The sequence below is a fragment of the Notechis scutatus genome, chromosome 6 (assembly GCF_049901735.1).
Source record: "Notechis scutatus isolate UNSWTSFEM ecotype Mainland chromosome 6, rNotScu1.2, whole genome shotgun sequence".
NCBI classification, from domain to species: Eukaryota; Metazoa; Chordata; class Lepidosauria; order Squamata; family Elapidae; genus Notechis; species Notechis scutatus.
In genome coordinates this window covers 44,579,674-44,597,077 of record NC_142014.1, presented here as the reverse complement: position 1 = coordinate 44,597,077, position 17,404 = coordinate 44,579,674, and the positions used below count along the sequence as shown (strand labels likewise).

The following is a 17,404-nucleotide window of genomic DNA, read 5'->3' as shown; positions in this document are numbered from 1 at the left end:
CCGCCCGCAGTGCTCCGTTCTGCCTGCCTGCCTGCCTCGTTAATGGTTGAATCGGAACAGCTTCGGCTGAGTAAAAGAGGCGAATAGTTATTATTCTCAGCCGAAGCTGCTCCCAAACAACCAGAAACTAAGGCAGGCAGGCAGGCAGGCAGAATGGACACTGTGGATTGAAGCGCGGGGTGGGAGTGGGGGTGAAACGGGCGCTCGGAATAGCTGCGGCGACAGGAAAAGCCCCCCGCTTCTTTGAAGCAGTTTCTTCCTTGGATGGTGGAGCAGCGAGAGAGCCAAGCCTCCTTCTCTTCTCTCCCCCCGTCCTTGCAAAAATTTTCTGCTTGAAACCGGTCCCTGGTACAAAAAGGTTGGGGACCACTGATTTACCTTATAAGTGGTAATAATATTAATAAAAAAAAAAGTTCTGAGCTACCCTTATTTTGCTTCAAAGTTTTTATTTAGAAATTTAATTTTTTTTCCTGAAATTTCCTCTTAAAATGAAGATGCGTGTTATACGCCTGTGCGTGTTATACGCCGATAAATACGGTATATCAAATCAGTACAAGTTAAGATGCGTATATGGCCTCTGTGTCTGACAATTTCCTTTCTTAGTTGAAATAAAATTATGAAAGAATCATGAATTAAGTTTTATGAGTTATTTATAACTACCAAAAAGCACTTTTTAAATCATAAATTTTTATATGCCAATATTGTGATTCTATTTTATTTCTCAGTAAACTTCAGATATAAACTATCTCATAGTCTATCAGAAGTGGATAAGGAAACTGAGAATTGTAGCAGGAGGCAGTCTGTGCAGACATTCCCACTCCAGTTACATAGAAACGTGCCTACATGCAGAGTAACATTTCTTCTGCTACTGATAATGAAAATATGATATTTTTAATCACTGATATATGTTAGTTTAAAAGCACCTAAGTGGTTGTGGTAAAATATAGCAGGAAGGAAGTGAAACGCTTCAGGATCTAAAACAATGTGGGGTTTTGTTTTGTTTTTGAATGAATAAATTACAGCCACTCATCATTTAGTAATTATTTTCATGAGCTCCTTCACAAATACGATGGTTAAAAAAAATAATTTTGCACCCATTGTGTGCATTTATGACCTTTGCAGAATATCTGTCTGTCTGTCTCTCTCTCTGTCTCTCTCTCCTTTTCAGTCAGGTGTCTGCTACTACAGTTAGTATCATGTATATCCTACGGTTATTTTTGCTTATCTAGTCATTTATGCCCATTAATACCCCATACCAAGATATCTTCAAAGAGAAAAAACTATAATTCAACAAAAAAAGTCCCGAAAAGCAAAGAAATGCCATTGATCTCAAATTTGAAGATGAAGATTGTAGGTTCAATTTAATAATTTAAATTGTATTGTAGTTTCAATTTAAAGATTAAGATTATAGGTGACTATTATAGCATGAGAAGATCTGGCCATTCCACTGTCTCCACTATTTTGAAGGATAAAGAAAGGGTCAGAGAGCTGATGAAAAGATTATCAGGAATGAAAGTAGTTATAACACATACAAGACAGCAAAATGGCCTCATTCAGGAAATGAAAAAACTCTGTATACTTTGAATTGAAAATTCAGTTCAAAGGCTAGAGGCTAGAGTAACCTTTCTATTGGGGAGAAAAGCTACCAGATTCAGGCTGAAGCTATTTTTGATCTACAAAACGCAGTAACCCCCATGTATCCGGAAACATAAGAAACCACACACTGCCTATTTATTTACTGATCTACCTGGAAGGCTTGAATGACACAAGTCCTTTTTGAAGATTGATTTATGAATGGTTTTATACACCAAGTTGTGACACCAGCATGAGAAGGTATTAGTGTCAGGGTTCCGACCAATGCCCTAATAAAATCAGGAGCCTCAAGCCATTGTGCAGAGAAAATCCAGTTGTTTATTAGGAGCGTCATGTCGGCATGACTTAGGTGAAGGCAGCTCTGACTTCACCCAGTCCGTGCCTTGCCTCTGACCCTGTTACCCCCTCCCAAGGTGTGTCACCAGTTACATTTCCCAATGAAGCAATTTCGCGGGTCATAGAAGTCACTCCCTCCAGCTGTTGCAGGTCTCTGTGGAGATGGCCTTGACTTTGGCTGGCTAGGATGTGTTTTGTTTTGACTGAGATGTGAATTCCTTGGTGCAGCTGCGAGGCTGTGATTTCCCATCCCCCTGCTTATGGCAACTCGGGAGCAGGTCAGGAAAGCTTTGCGAGTTGAAAATTAGCATGATATAAATGCAAGATTTTGGGGAAGAAATGTTGGTCTTGTAAATAAAATTGAAGGATTTGACCAAAACAACACTATGGATGAAATAAGTAAGAAAAATTTTATAGTGATGTAATCTCTTGATTTAGAGGTTGATATTGAAAGATGTGGAAAAAATTATCTCAATTTCAGCATGATAGCCTAGACTGAATGAGAGCTTTCAAACAAAGATTTAATTGAAAAAAGAATTGGTGTTGATCCAAATGTAGAATGTTGTGGAAGGTACACCAGGAAATAGATGAAATCTTAATGTCAATTGTTAAATATATGAAGACAAAAGAAAAAAAACCAGGCAAATCAAATTAGTGGGTTTTTTTTAAAGAAAATTACTCCTTCCTCAACTCCACTTCCTTCCTTATCACCCTCCCTATCCACAAGAATGGAACACCCAGACAATCCACAGCTATCAACCAGCTATGCTAGATAAACAGTAAAAAAAAGGATATTTGAAAAGATTTATATCCAATTAATGTTTATAGGTAATGTAAATGTAAAATTATATATTACAAACTATTCTAAAAATACGAGTTCCAGGTATACTTGTAAGAGAAGAAACAGACATCTTTTGATCTCCGGAACTAAAATTATATTTATTATACTTACTAAGCTTTCATCAGCCTCTGCTGACATCGTCAGAGTATTAAGCTACCATTATAGAGATCTATGATATGGCATAGATCTCTGTAATGGTAGCTTACTCCTCTGACAATGTCAGCAGAAGCTGACAAAAGCTTAGTAAGTATAATAAATATAATTTTAGTTCCGGAGATCACAAGATGTCAGTTTCTTCTCTTACAAAATTGTATGTATGTATGTATGCATGTATGTATGTATGCAAATGGATGCGGTGGCTCAGTGGCTAAGATGCTGAGCTTGTCGATCAGCAGGTGGGCAGTTCAGCAGTTCAAATCTCTTGTGCCGCGTAACGGAGTGAGCTCCTGTACTTGTCCCAGCTTCTGCCAACTTAGCAGTTTGAAAGCATGTAAAAATGCAAGTAGAAGAATAGGGACGACTTTGGTGGGAAGATAACAGTGTTCCATGCGTCTTCAGCATTTAGTAATGCCAGCCACATGGAGATATCTTTGGAAAGCGCTGGCTCTTCAGCTTTGTAACAGAAATGAGCACTGCCCCCTAGAGCCAGAAACAACTAGCACGTACGTGCAAGGGGAAGCTTTACCTTTATGTATGTATACACGCACGCACACACACACACACATTTAGTGACTGTGTCAGGGTTCCGATTATTGCCCTAATTAAATCATGAGCCTGAGCCAAGTTTCAAAAGAATCAAAAAGATTTATTAGGAGCAACATGTCGGCATTGACCTGTATGAAGCCAACTCTGACACACGTGCTTTACATGACCACCTGTTTCCCCCCTTCCCCCTGGGTGTGTCATAAACAGATTCTCCAACGAAGCATGTTCATGGGCTGGGTGTCATCAATCAAATTTTCCAATGAAGGATTTTCATAGACAGAAGATCCAGTAGCCTAGCTACAATCTTTGTAAGATAAGCGTGGAATGTAATTCTATATGTCAGAAATTTGCAATTTCCCAGGGAAAAAATGTTTATAAAAATTGCAGACCTCTCATATTTCTTCATGTTACTATATCGTTGAGCGGGTTTATTTTTGGTGACTACTTTAAGGCTTCCATTTATGTTTTGGGAGAGGGACATAAATATTTAAATAAATAAAAAATAAGATTGCTGCAAGGGTCAAGAAGTATATCATAATCCGTTGCTATTCTCTAAATATACCCAGCAAACAGAAATTTATTACCCACCACCTAATTCATGATTATAAATTTATTTATTAGTTAATTCAGTTTATATTTCACTAAACCCCCTATCAATCCAAAGTGGTTTACAAGTAATCCATGAGCTAGGAAAATATTATGATAGAAATAAAAACATGTCAATTAGTAGTAATTCTGGTTCCATGAACTGTTAAAGGCAAATTGGTTACTGGTTGAGAATGAAACTTCATCCTGCATACCAGCTAAGGAATACTTTCTTAACAAAATGTCACTTTGAACAGACTAATAATAGTTTAGCTTGTTATCATAGGATTTGTTAATACTTAAGTATTCCTCTAATTCTAACATTTATGTAACATAGACCTAAAAATATGTTCTACTTTTAAAGTAATACAGCAGTTTGCTATACAAATAAGGCTATTTTATTTTCATTCCACTGTACCTTAAGCTGATACTATTCTTATGAACTATGACCTGTATCCATCATCATTTCCTTCTTTTCCATTTTTATCTCCTCCCCTCCCTGCCATCCAACCAATGTATCTTGTAATCTTAGGACTAGGTATCATTGTCACAACTGATTCTGAGGTATGTGTAAAATCCTTCAGTGCATACATCTACTGACAAACAATTCCATCTTCCTGTAGAAAAAAAAAACAACTCTCTGAAAGCTAAGCCCCAAGGATGCAGGTGCACCAACAAGCCTTTCACACAGGAAATAATTATTTTAGCACTCTTAGAAAGTGCTTCTGTTACTTGGACAGTCTGATCTAATGAGTTTCCTGCTGACCTACAAGATAATTTAGTACTGATCTAAATACCTTTGCCAGTTCATAAGTATAATGAAGCAGGCTATCTATAGTTCTGTAAATCCGTAACTGCCCAGTTTTAAACTTAAATGTGGCAGATGTCTATTCAACTGGTTGGTTGGTTGGTTGTGATTGATTTTTATTCTATCAAGCAGGTTTGGGTAGTATATTAGGAATCCTTTAAACTCATGGAAGAAATTGAAATCACAGAGCCATTTACAAGTTACATTGTGTGTGTGTGTGTGTGTGTGTGTGTGTGTGTGTGTGAGAGAGAGAGAGAGAGAGAGAGAGAGAGAGAGAGAGAGAGAGAAATGTTTGTCCTATTTTGTAAAGTCCATATCTCAGACAACTTCACTTGGCTGCACTATTTTCACGCTTATTGTTGATGTTAGTAAGCCATATTGATAAATTATAATTTGAATTGTGACTCTTGTCCTTAATTTATTAAAAATCTTTCAGAGTCATTGCTGAATAGGTGTTTCCCAAAGTTATGTACAATAGTCCAATATTTTTTCCTAATGTTAATAGTCCAATATGAGAAAAATGGAAGTAATCTTGCAGCTTTAGGAGAACTTTATTTTTTAAAAGAAATGTTATCAAAAGAAAAGAATATATGTAGTTTGGGATTGAACTACAAAGTTCTTGGTGCTCTGATATTGATTGTTTGCTTGCAGATGTTTCATTACCCAATGAGGTAATATCAACGTGCATATGAGGTTTGCTCCCTGTTTATATGAGTAGCTTGCCTTGCCAGCTATATTAATAAACTATATTTACTTATTCTGAGATTTGTGTTAGTTTGTGGGCCTTACATCAAAGAAATCACACATTATTATTATTGGACACTATACATGAGATATATTTTCAGAATATTTTTAGTTGAATGTTATTGCATACATACCACATGCTTCATTTCTACTTTCAAGATAATAGTTGTAGATGTTAACTGGAAAAATAATAAAAGTAATTTCATGTAATTCAAAAAAGCTTCATAGGCAATTATGTTAAGCAGACATAATTGAGCTCCATAACTGAGTTGAGCTCCATTGCTTTTGTCAAAAAATTTCTTGAAAAAATTAAAAAAATAGTCCATGTATTCCTTATTTTGGAGGAAAGTTTTATCACTTAAAGAATTTCTTTTAAATATGAAAAAAAAATTCACTTGAAATGAACAAGCTAGAAAGACTGGAATGTAATTATATACCACATTTAGAAGTAAATGCCATTAATGTCAGTAATACTTATTTTTAGTAAATATCATAAAATGGCCAGTTTATTTGCATGCATGTTGAGTACTGACAGCTCTCCTTTTTGAGCATTGTCTAGATTAGGATGGTCTTAAAAATAATCTGATAATGCTGAAATGCTTCAATATTGGGTAGAGTGTAAGCATGGCCATTATTTCAGATTCTCTTTCATTGGTCAGAGTACAAAAAGCTATTCTAAAAATTCCCACTACTGTTGTCAGGGATAGGCAGCTTTCTCAGGATTGGAAGCCACAACCTACTTCTCCCACCATTTGGAGGGATTTAGGATAAAAATATCCTCCCTTTTTTATAACCAAACAAACAAAAATAGTATTATGAAAGACTGACCATTTTGGTTCAAAATCTCAGTGGCAAGTGGGTTTGGATTACTTACTCTTTTCCTGAGTATTTTGGGGGAAGTGAGTTTACAGTTCAACTAATTTTCCTTTCATTTTGACAAGGAAGAACACTCCTCCCCCCTAGCAGTAATTCATATTCCAAAGATATTTAGTAATAATTAAAAAATGGTCAGGTTTATGACCAATAAGTTATGTGACATGTTTTGATTTGTAAAATGGCTAGTAGCTCTTTTATCTCAGTTTGAGTACAGTTTATCACTTATTATAACAGTCAAGTTACAATACAATCCATCCATTCTTGAATAGCCAGGAAACTACTATGGCAAGGGGCAGGGGGGGAGGTACAATGGCATAGGTGAGATTTTGAAGCCTGGTTTGAGATTTTGAAGCCTAACTCACCTCACAGGGTTGTTGCTGTGCGGAAAATAGAAGGAAGGAATACTAAATACGTTTGACACCTTGAATTATTTATATATATAAAGGTGGGATAAAAATATTAACTTAATAATAAATTATTTTGGGTAATGGTATTGTGCCATCAGATCTGATGATTCCAGGAAACTGCTGAACTAGTGAAGTGGTTCCATTATTATTAAGAGCCCTTTGCCCATTGTTTCCTTTTTAACTGTGTTTTTATAGTGTTAATGCTTTTTAATAATAATATTAATTATTGCTTTTTAGCTTAGTTGTGCACTGCCTAGAGTCACTTGTTTTGTGAGATGGGTGGCTATGTAGACTTGAAAAATATATAAAAATACGATATTTTTGCTAGAGTATCTGTCTGGTATGGATATTACAGAACTCTGCATCTTTGTGAAGTTGTTTTATTGTAAGACCTGCAATGTTTCTTGTATATACAATATAGTCTGAAAAATAAATGTTGCAAAGTTAAACAAAGAGTTTTTATTTTGCTTGTAAAGGTGGGACTATTTTAATGAGATCTTCTTAATCTTAACCGTCTGCATTCACAGATTGGATTCAAATATTTATTTCTTTACTCTCTTTTTAGAGCTAGTTGCTATTTTTAGCAGCTGTGTTTTCCACAAGAATATTTCTATTTTATGAAAGTACTTATATGTCTCCGTTCCTTCTTTCCTGCCTGCTCTTCTGCTTTCCTGCAGCATTTATATTTAGAATTGACTGCCAGATAAAGAATTTCTCACCTTGAAACTCTAGAACCTTTGACAATTTTAGACTCTGAATGTGTGCTATTTTTTTCTTTAACTAGACTGTTTTACTGAAAGGTGAAAATAACATCTTATTCAACTGACATGGTCATATAAAAAGAATTGTTAGTTATGAAATGATCATGGAAAACATCTGCTCAATATAAAAAAGCAGAGCCTGTAATATTTGCAAAGGTAAAAATAATTTTTACTTCAAGTAAAGCAGTTCTTGGGTGTGTTAAAGAAGTAGCTGTTATTTGATGCCATCATTTTACTAAATTTAAATTGACTGTCACCCTTAGCAAGCAAGAAATAAATAAAGCTAATTTACAAAGAAGAAGTGCAAAAGCTGTAATTGAGAACTTAGGAACTTTCTTTTAGGTTTATTATTTCCTTCTTTGCATCTATCTTTATGCAAAAGGGAAATATTAATCCAACCCATTAAAAGCAGCACAGTGGGAGACAGAACAAGTACATAGATCAAACTAGGTAAGAAATTGATTTAAACACTTTACACTTTAGATGAGTTCAAATTGCCAGGATCAGATGATTTACATCCTAGGGTATTGAAACAACTGGCAAATGTGATCTCTGAACCATTGAACAAAATCTTTCAGAGCTCCTGGAACATAGGGGAACTGCCAGAGGACTGGGAAAAAAAGATGATTATGATTCCAATCTGCAAGAAGGGGGGAAAAGTACATCCACGAAACTACAGACCAATCAGCTTGACCATCAATACCTAGGAAAATCCTTGAAAAGATAACCAAAATCCATATTTGTGATCACTTAGAAATAAACAAAGTGATCACTAGAAGCCAGCATGGGTAAGACAGAACAATGTGAGATAGACAGTACCACGACCAGACAGATTCACAGCTGGTTGACCAGCTGCATTGAGCATGTAATCTTCAATGGAACTAGATGTACATGGATGGAAGCTCAAGGTGTACCTCACGGTTCTGTCTTATGCCCAGTGTTCTTCAATATCTTAATAAACTTTCTAGATAAGGGAATAAAAGGGGATTAAGAGTCAAATTTGCAGATGATACCAAACCTGGGAGAATTGCCAATACTTTGGAAGGTAGACTCATGATTCTGAAGGATCTTGAAGACTTGAACATTGGACCCTATCTAACAAGATGCAGATCAGTGGAGAGTCATAGTAATAGAGAGGACTTATCCTCCAAAGTACCTGAAGATAGACAAGAAGCAATACATGGAAGCTCATTAAAGAGAGATCAAATCTGGAACCAAGGAAAAATTTCCTGACAGTAAGAATTGATCAGGTTACCTTCTAGAGTTTTACTTCCTGTGCAATAACAGAATTATGATAAACAAAACTTTATAGATAGGCTTTGTAATGAATCATGGCATTGAAAAACATGTACTTAAAAACAGAGTGGTCAGAGCCCATTTGCACTTAAGACTGTCATTACCATATAAATATCAAGATAAAATATATATCTTAATGAAATGATAAAACTGTTCGATGTATTACTATGAAAAATATGGTCAAAGATTAAAAAATGTTATTTCACTTGTAGAATGCAGTACAAATTTTGAAAAAAAATGTAATATTTTCAAATAAATTTATTAATATGTTATTATACAGACTAGTAACTTAAGTTGAAGATGTTTTCTCTTTGAACTATAGCAGTATTTAATATAATTAAGCACTTGATTATCAGTTGGGCCATCTTGTTTTATCTGCAAGATTTTTCTAGATTATGTCATTCCTTTCTTGGTAAATTTTCAAAGATACTTCACCTATCCTGTAAGTGTAAACACTTGCTCTCATGGAATGCCAATTACTTTATGGATAGCTTTGCATGTATTTATGTAAACACAGCTCACTGTATTTCACAAAGGTGGCCTTTGTTAATAGATATCAATGTTCTCTTTAAATAGTGAATTAAATCAGTGGTCACCAACCAGTGGGCCATGGCGGTGATCATGGTGGTCCACTGGTGGTCCACGGGAAAATTTTGGTGGTCCACAGCGAAATGTCACCCCCAAAGCACCCCCCAAAGCAATTAATCCAGGCTGCGTGGGAACACAAGGCTTGAGTCACTTACATTGTGAACAACACAAGGTAGTGAGGGGAGGGGGGAAAGGGCGGAAGGGGGGAACTTGCCCCACATGCCCCACACGCCTGGCCTGGCCACTGGGCTGCTTCTTTCTGCTTCTTTCTTCTGCTTTTGGCTGCACACAAGGAAAGCAGCAAAAGTCTCTTTCTCCCAATCTCCGCCTGAAATGAATATTTGGGGCCCTGCAAGGCATCCTGCTCCAAGAGGCTGCACCAGCAAAGACTCATTTCTGGCGGAGTTTGGGGGAGAGAAAGAAAGACTGCTGCTGCTTCTGCTGCTTTCCTCGCATGAAGACAAAAGTCTCTCTCTGCCCCTGAGAATGGAGCTAGAGACGGTAAAGAATGATCGATCGGTAGGGAAAAAAGGGTGGGGGATTTTCCTGCAGACTTTCTGGGGAGGATTTTCCCAGGGTCTCTCTCTGCAGAGACCCTGGGAAAATCCCCCCAAAAATGTCTGCAAGAAAATCCCCCACCCTGTTTTCCTACCAATCGATTGTTCTTTATTTGGGATCACAAAATACCGTCTCTCTCTCCCTCCCTCCCCAAGAATGGAGCTGAAAAGCAGGTTAGGAATGTGGCTGCCTTGGAGGGGGTGAGGGTGGGTGAGGGACTTGTGTGTGTGTGAGAGAGAGGGAGAGAGAGAACATAACCACCAGCCCTCCGAGGTTAGATCAGATCTCCCTTCCTCTCCCTCTCTTTCTCCCTCTCCCACCAACATCAGCAAGCCACCTTCAGTCAAAATTCATATTAGTAGGATTTAAAATTATGAGTTTGGTGGTCCCTAAGGACCAAAAGGTTGGCGACCCCTGAATTAGATGATAGCAATAATTTCCTGTTAGGATTTCTTTTTTTAAAAAAAGAGAACTTATCATTTAAATTACAGGAGCTAAATTTTATGTCTTTAATTTTTCTCTGTATACCTCAAAAAACAGTAGTAGTAAAATGGCACCTACAGATTCCATCATCCATGACTACTGTTAAACTATCTTTGAGGTACAGAAAACTTGGACATGCCCAGTGAAGTTTTTAAACAGCATAAGCTCCATACATACCACTCAAAGCTGTTTTGTAATTTTCTGAATAGACTTTTCAGATTCAAAAATTGCTTGGGCAAGGGATAGGGAATTCTATGAGAGCAAGACTCTTTTTTGAGTAAATGTTCTTTTGAAGCATTCCTCACCATTGACAATGCTTCCAGTGTTGTAGATGTCAAACTGCGAACAGCCACAGATTTTGATCCCTGCTATGGATCTTTTGATGCCAGGTCACATATCAATTACAAAACAATGAAGAGAAAACAAAAATAATGAAACAAACAAAATAGAAGGTTGAAATCAATCTAATGTTTGTCCAAAAGCAGGAGTAGAAAAATAGTCGTTGATATAAAACCTTTTATTAGATGTGTTCGTTAGTAGGGAAAAATGAATACCCATTTTTGTATGAAGCTGAAGATATTATCATAAATATGCTTTCTGTTTTCTTCTGTAAATCTAGTTAAGAACAAATCCATCTGTAGCCCATTGGTCTATGCACCAAAATAGGGTGAACAATGAAGACTTTCAGCATCCTTCGAAGTTACCTTCTCCAGCAATGCTAAAGAGAAATTTGAAAGGGGAAATAATGCACCCTGTGGCTGAACCAGGAACCATGGATGAATCTGCGGGCATTTCACCAGTACTGAATAATGCCTTGGAACACATTGTGGAGCAATTAGATGTTCTGACAATTGTGAGTATTCCTGCACCTCTGTATTAGAGTTCAAATTGACTCTGTATTAGAGTTGAAATTGAACTCTTATTAAGTAGTTTAAATTTCCTTTTGTGTTTTACATTTAACAAATGAAGTTGGCCCGTGTGGAAAGGGACCTCAAACATATGGTTTTTATCCAGACTTGAAACACTTCATTCAACATTGTTACTTTGTTTTACAAGTTGTAGTCTTATCTTTCAAAATTTTCAAGAATGGTGTATATCAAATCTGTAGATGAATTCATCAGCTTCGAATCTGAGGGAACCTTCAATTTCTTAGCCATCTCTTTACAGTAAATAATAGAATAAGGGCTTCCAAACTGAGCAGCTTTGCATGAAAGGTGACTTAAACACTTTTTAAAGTTGTCTTATGTGACCCTCATTGTCACATATGAAGGCATATACAACCTTTTTCCAAATTAGAATAGAATGTAAATAACATTCACATACAATTTAAGTGAGTGTTTCTCATCTAGTGGCATATGTGCTAGTGGTGATATACTGCCATACTTGTTACCTATACCAGAATGAAAGAAAAGAGATTTAAGCTACTGGAAAGGGATTGCTGCTACAAGGGGTAGAGAAGGAAAATGACCTAATATGCTTTCCCTTAACCTAAAATAAAATCAGTTTATCTACAGAATCAGAAAGATAGCTAACTTTGAACTATGGTAGAATGCATGACAAAAGGAGAACTGGCTGTCACATTGATAATGTTCGTTCTGTGATAGAGAGCACCCCCTTACCAGAAAAAGGCAGACAGTTTATGTTGGGAGGAACTAGGAAAGGCAACATTTCCATCCTACAGTCACTATGCCATTGCATGTCATGGGCCCATGGAACTTTGGGACAGCCAGTAAGCCAGTAACTGTGTTTCCCTTACTTCTGTCAGTTACATTGGGCAACCAGTGACATTGAGAAATAACCTACATTGTTTGGAAGCTAGGCCAAGATGTGATTCTCACTAAAACTGCCCATTACTTCTTTCTCAGAGGTTGAGACTCAAGGTTGCCTTTGTCTCATTCATAAATGAGAGAGCACTACAGAGAGTATCTTATCTCTATCCTAAGTAATCTTAACTGAGTTGCTGGTAATGGAAGAGACCAGAATGCGATTAAGAATGTTAGGTATCTCAGCTAATTGTATCCCTGAGCAGCAATTCTGACTGGAGTGCAAACTTGTTCCTTGGTGCAATTTAAGGCAACCTGCTAGTAGCTGTCTTCCAATTACAGCTCAACCTGGGCTTGCAACGTATCCAACCATCCATTTAAACAAATGCATGATTGAGTATAGCAAATGGAGATGGGTAGAGTGGGTGATAGACACAGTCAAGTGTCCTGTTATGTGAAGGAGTCTTTTTGAATTGGATTGTGTTATCCTTTTTATATTTTGATGTGATTTTTGTCTGCGTATTATTATTTTTTCTCCAAGGAGCCTATTTTGAGCATGTCTTAGAGTTCAGTCATTTATCTGCAAAAGCAGCTACATTGACAATGGATGGGGAGAACATGATCCCTGCTAAGACAATATCATTACATCAACTGAAGATTTACACAATAGATGTAAAAGTGTCAGGATTCCAAGAATCATCATAAGTTACTGCTTATGTTCAAGATGTGTTTTCTCCACAGTACTGTATGAGAGAATTTACATATTGTTATCACTGCCCCATAATTCATATGAGAGAAAGAGAAGCATGACGATAAATATATTCTGTCCAAGACACAGTGCCTGAGATAGAAAAGCTTATATAGTGATCTCTCTATTTTTGATTCTGATTGTTGGAAGAAACTTACTATAAATGATAAATGTAACAAAAGAAAGTGTATAAACATATAAATATAAATTGATCAATAGTTTCATCAATTGCTGCAGTTCTAATTTCTTGAATGGATTAAAAATGAATAACATAATATACATTTAGCAGGTATCAAATAGTGTTCATTATTTTCTCCTCCTAACAGACAGTTTCAATCTTGGAACAGCGCCTGACTTTAACTGAAGATAAATTAAAAGAGTGCTTACAGAACCAAGGGAAACTATTACATTCGGTCAGACTGGGAGAAGAAACAACATAAATGCTGGTGAATACTTATTAATCTATTCTCAGGAAAGTGAAGTAAAAATCTTACAGGTAGTTCTTAATGACATGAATCCCACAAATAAAAAGTGCTTGTAAGATTTTGCTTGTAAGATTTTTTAACAGATCATTGCTAAAATATTGAATATATTTTATTAAAATATTTATATATATTGCTTTTTTCTGAGTATCCAATATCCTCTGTGTTCCGATAGTAAATTATTCTTGACATAATTGATGATATTTCTTATTTATAGAAAGGTGACAGTCCTTTACTCATGAAAAAGATGAGGTTGCCATATTCAGGATAGGAACAAGAATAATACAACTTTTGGACTTAAAAAAAGTTTCAAGAACTAGGAAGAAAAAGTATTTCCTACAAAGCTTTTGAAAAAAATAAGCATGCCCAGAGTAGAATAAAAATTGGGTAAAAGATGGAATAAACAGGAGCGGATCAAGGAATTCATTGATCCAGGGCAAGGATTTCAAACTCAAGGCCTGTGGGCCTGATCCAGCCCATGGGGTGCTAAGATCTGGCCCACGGGGCCACCCTGGAAACAGCGAAGGACCAGTCCACAGTGCCTCTGGCAGCGAAAACGAAGCTTTGGAAGGCTGAACGCATCCCTCCCAAGCCCTGTTTTTGGCAGCGATCGCCTCCTGCAGCCCTCTGCCAAAGAAAATTGAGCTCAGAGGGGCCATGTGGCCCTCTGAGCCTTGTTTTCAGCCACGAAGGCTTCCTGCAACCCTCTGTCAGAGAAAATGGGCCCCATTTTTGCTGGTAGATGGCTGTAGGCCAAAAGTGGGGCCTGGAGGGGCCACCCACAGCCCCTCAGGGCTCCGTTTTTGCTGGCAGAGGGTTAGCCAAATAAACTCAAAACAAAACAAAACAAAAAGAGAAATGTTTCCCCTTTTGCATTTGAGCATGCAAGAAGGGACAGGAAAGGAGAAAGGGAAAGAGGAAAGAAAAAGAAGGAAAGATGGGAAGAGAGCAAGGAAGGAAAAATAAAGAGGGAAGAAAGAAGAAAGGAGAATGAAGAGGAAAGGAAAAGGAAGGAAGATTATAATGAGAGCGAGGGATAGTCTGAAGGAAGTCCTGCCTTAGCACTTGGCCACCAACACAAGTGACATCGAGATGGCCACACCCAGCCCAGTCACGCCCACCCCAGCCTCCTGAGGTCAAACAACCCTGATGCGGTGCTCAATGAAATCAAGTTTGATACCCCGATCCAGGGTATAGAAATAAAAAGTGTTATCCATGTCATTGTACCTGCTGAGACTTTTCTTGTGTCCCACTAGGCCCTATTATCCTCCAATATTATTTTTTTTCCAATAAGATGTTAGAGTTTGCAGCAGAAATTCAAGTCCAGAAAACACACAGATGATTGATTCAGCAGAATCAATAACTTATTTATAAACATATTAACATGTTAAGTTTACAATACCATTTGTATATACTTTCAACATAACATAAGCAAAAACACCAGCAGCAGCTCAGAGCAGATATCAGTTTCAGCAAGCAAGTTGGTTTCATTTTCAATTTTCAGCAAAGCACACAGAGCCAAATCACACCCAGGCTGTCAGCTCCCATTGGCTGGTCTGTTGCCATGCTTACTTTGTTAACCATGTATCTGCCAGTTAATGAATATACTCTGACAAGATTACTATAAAAAAAATTAAACAGAGATTTTAGGAATAGTCCCAGAAAATACTTGTGGGCATGGGGAGTGACGCATTGCTAAAATGTATTCACATTTTCAAGGAAAATAATACAAAATGAAACTGGATAAATGGGAAGTCTACAGTAGTCAAAAATCCAAAGGAATCTAACAGCAGGTTTTCCAGTGGAAAAAGATGCTTTATGGATGCATGGGTGGATAGAAACAACGTTCTATGAGCAATCGCAAAGCAGATATTTTCCAGGAAGCAAATTCAAGATTTGCTTCTTGGTTTGCTCTCCAGTTCTTGGGGCACCCTCACGAATCTCCCCATACACATTATAGAAATCATTTTATGTAACTCCTCTCCCCAATGGCTGCTTTGGGAAACAGTAACATATAAACCATTTAAGATAGCCATCTCTTTTTAATTTAGGAAGAGCAGAGTTTCTTTAGAAAGCCTACAAAAGCTCTATGTAATTCATGCTCCTTTCCTACCAAACACTGTTATTTTTTCCTTTTAGAATCTTATTTTTTCTTTGTTTTAAAAATCTAAACACCTTCAAGTCTGCTGTCTATTTCCACATACTATTTCACACCAACCTAATTTCCTTGGCTGCCATAGCAGTCAGGAAGGATCAGCAGATTACTGCCTGATCCACTCAAACTAGCTATATAAATAATTTTGGAGAAAATAAATAACTGATAATATTATGTGCTTTTATGTCACAAAGGAAAGTTAACTAATTACAGTTGTTTCCCAAATCCCTTTCTTTTTAAAAAGATAGAACAGAGAAAACAGAAAAGCTCAGAAACTGCTTGATGCTTCTATTAATGCTACCAAATTTCTATTGAAGCTTTTCCAGCCTCTTGATGATAAGCTTTATGGTGTTTTTTGTTTCACCTGTATCTTGAGTATCAAGATCGGTGGCAAGATGAATCATTAAACAACATAGTAGAGCATGTTAGCACAAGACAATTATTTGCATCACAAGAAGTTCCACAGAGTTCAAAAAAGTGCTAAAGCATCTGTAAGCTGGGGATTTTTAAATAAGTAAATTCCAACTGTGCAATATGCCACTGCCTGCTGCTTCATGTTCACTTTTGTGCTTCACATTGCTGCAAAACATTAAAGCTGTCATCCTCTTTGATGCAGAAAAAGGGACAGACTGCTGCAAGTAGTATATTTATGGCATTGAAAGCCTCTGCAGGGATTGTCTTGCAAAGGGATGGGGCCCATTTTCCAAAATATATATCTATATATTATTATTCAGAGGATCCTCAGGCTTACTTAAGAGACAAAATGGTAAAATGAAGGAAAAGGGCAGTGTGATGACCCGGCCATGGCACGAAAGCCACACAAACAGAGAACAGGTCTAACTCCCCTTTGTTGCTCCAACTGTGCCCCCAAACTTCCCCATATCCACTAAAAAGTCCTCGAGCAAAGCTCTCACATGCACCTTCAGAAACCTCTGGCTGCAAGTATTCCAGTAAGCAAGGTTAGCCACACAGCAACTAGGGCCAGCTTTCCAATAAGTCAGGTTAGCCAAACAGTAACCAGAGCAAGAAGTTCAGCAAAGCAGGGAAACTGGGCAAGCCCCACAAGACAAGAGTACAGCAATCTCCAGGTGTTGGCAAGTGCACTTGAAGCTCCACAGATTCAACGCTCATTCCTGACAAATGTCTCTCCCACCAGCACCTCCTTACATCTCAGTCCCCAGGTATGCCTTGTGAAAGGGGGCGGGGCACTCCTCCCTCATAGCCAGCTCAATCTGCATTGATCTCACCTTCTCTCTTCCCTCCTTGTTCTCGGATCAGGAGGGGGTTGTCCTTGCTCTTCTCCTGAGCTCTGTCTCTCATGCTCCTCTCTGTCTGCAGGCCTTACTAATTCGGAAAAGCCCTGCCTGGACTGACTGCCTTTCCCCGGTTTCCTCCAAGGCCAACAGAGCTGCCCTCTCAATCTCTGTCAGCTCTTGTTTCAGCTCATCTTCCCCCGCAGATTCAGACTCCAGCGGGGGTGGGGTCATGACAGGCAAATATAAAATGTCTCCTAATTTATGTCCAGTTTCTGTTCAATGCTTTATTTTTGAACTGCTTAAAAATCTCCTTTTTTTAAATATTAGGACCTTTTAAAAAATGCAACTAGGAAAGTACAAAATGTGTCCGTAGGGTGATCTGTTCTTAACATTTCATCTAAACGTTGAACATTGTTTAC

At 37.5% G+C, this 17,404-nt stretch overlaps 1 protein-coding gene and 1 long non-coding RNA gene across 10 annotated transcripts in view; one reads left to right on the top strand and one right to left on the bottom strand.

Annotated features, from left to right (window-relative positions):
• POC1B (POC1 centriolar protein B) overlaps positions 1–13,635 on the top strand; it is a 34,681-nt gene extending 21,046 nt beyond the window's left edge. For 7 of the 9 annotated variants that reach the window (XM_087968079.1, XM_026693627.2, XM_087968074.1 and 4 more), the window contains exons 11-12: positions 11,201–11,434; positions 13,419–13,635. In XM_087968079.1, the coding sequence (XP_087824205.1) occupies positions 11,201–11,434; positions 13,419–13,532 (348 nt within the window). In that variant the 3' untranslated portion in view covers positions 13,533–13,635. Of the gene's footprint in view, positions 1–11,200; positions 11,435–12,885; positions 13,382–13,418 lie in introns of those variants that run through there. The other 2 variants (XM_087968081.1, XM_087968076.1) reach the window with 2 other exon arrangements.
• The window catches only part of LOC148130193 (uncharacterized), a 55,213-nt gene that overhangs the window by 13,200 nt on the left and 24,609 nt on the right, over positions 1–17,404 (bottom strand). The window contains exon 3 of the long non-coding RNA XR_015750074.1: positions 5,747–5,791. This is a non-coding gene — a long non-coding RNA (uncharacterized LOC148130193). The remainder of the gene's footprint in view (positions 1–5,746; positions 5,792–17,404) is intronic.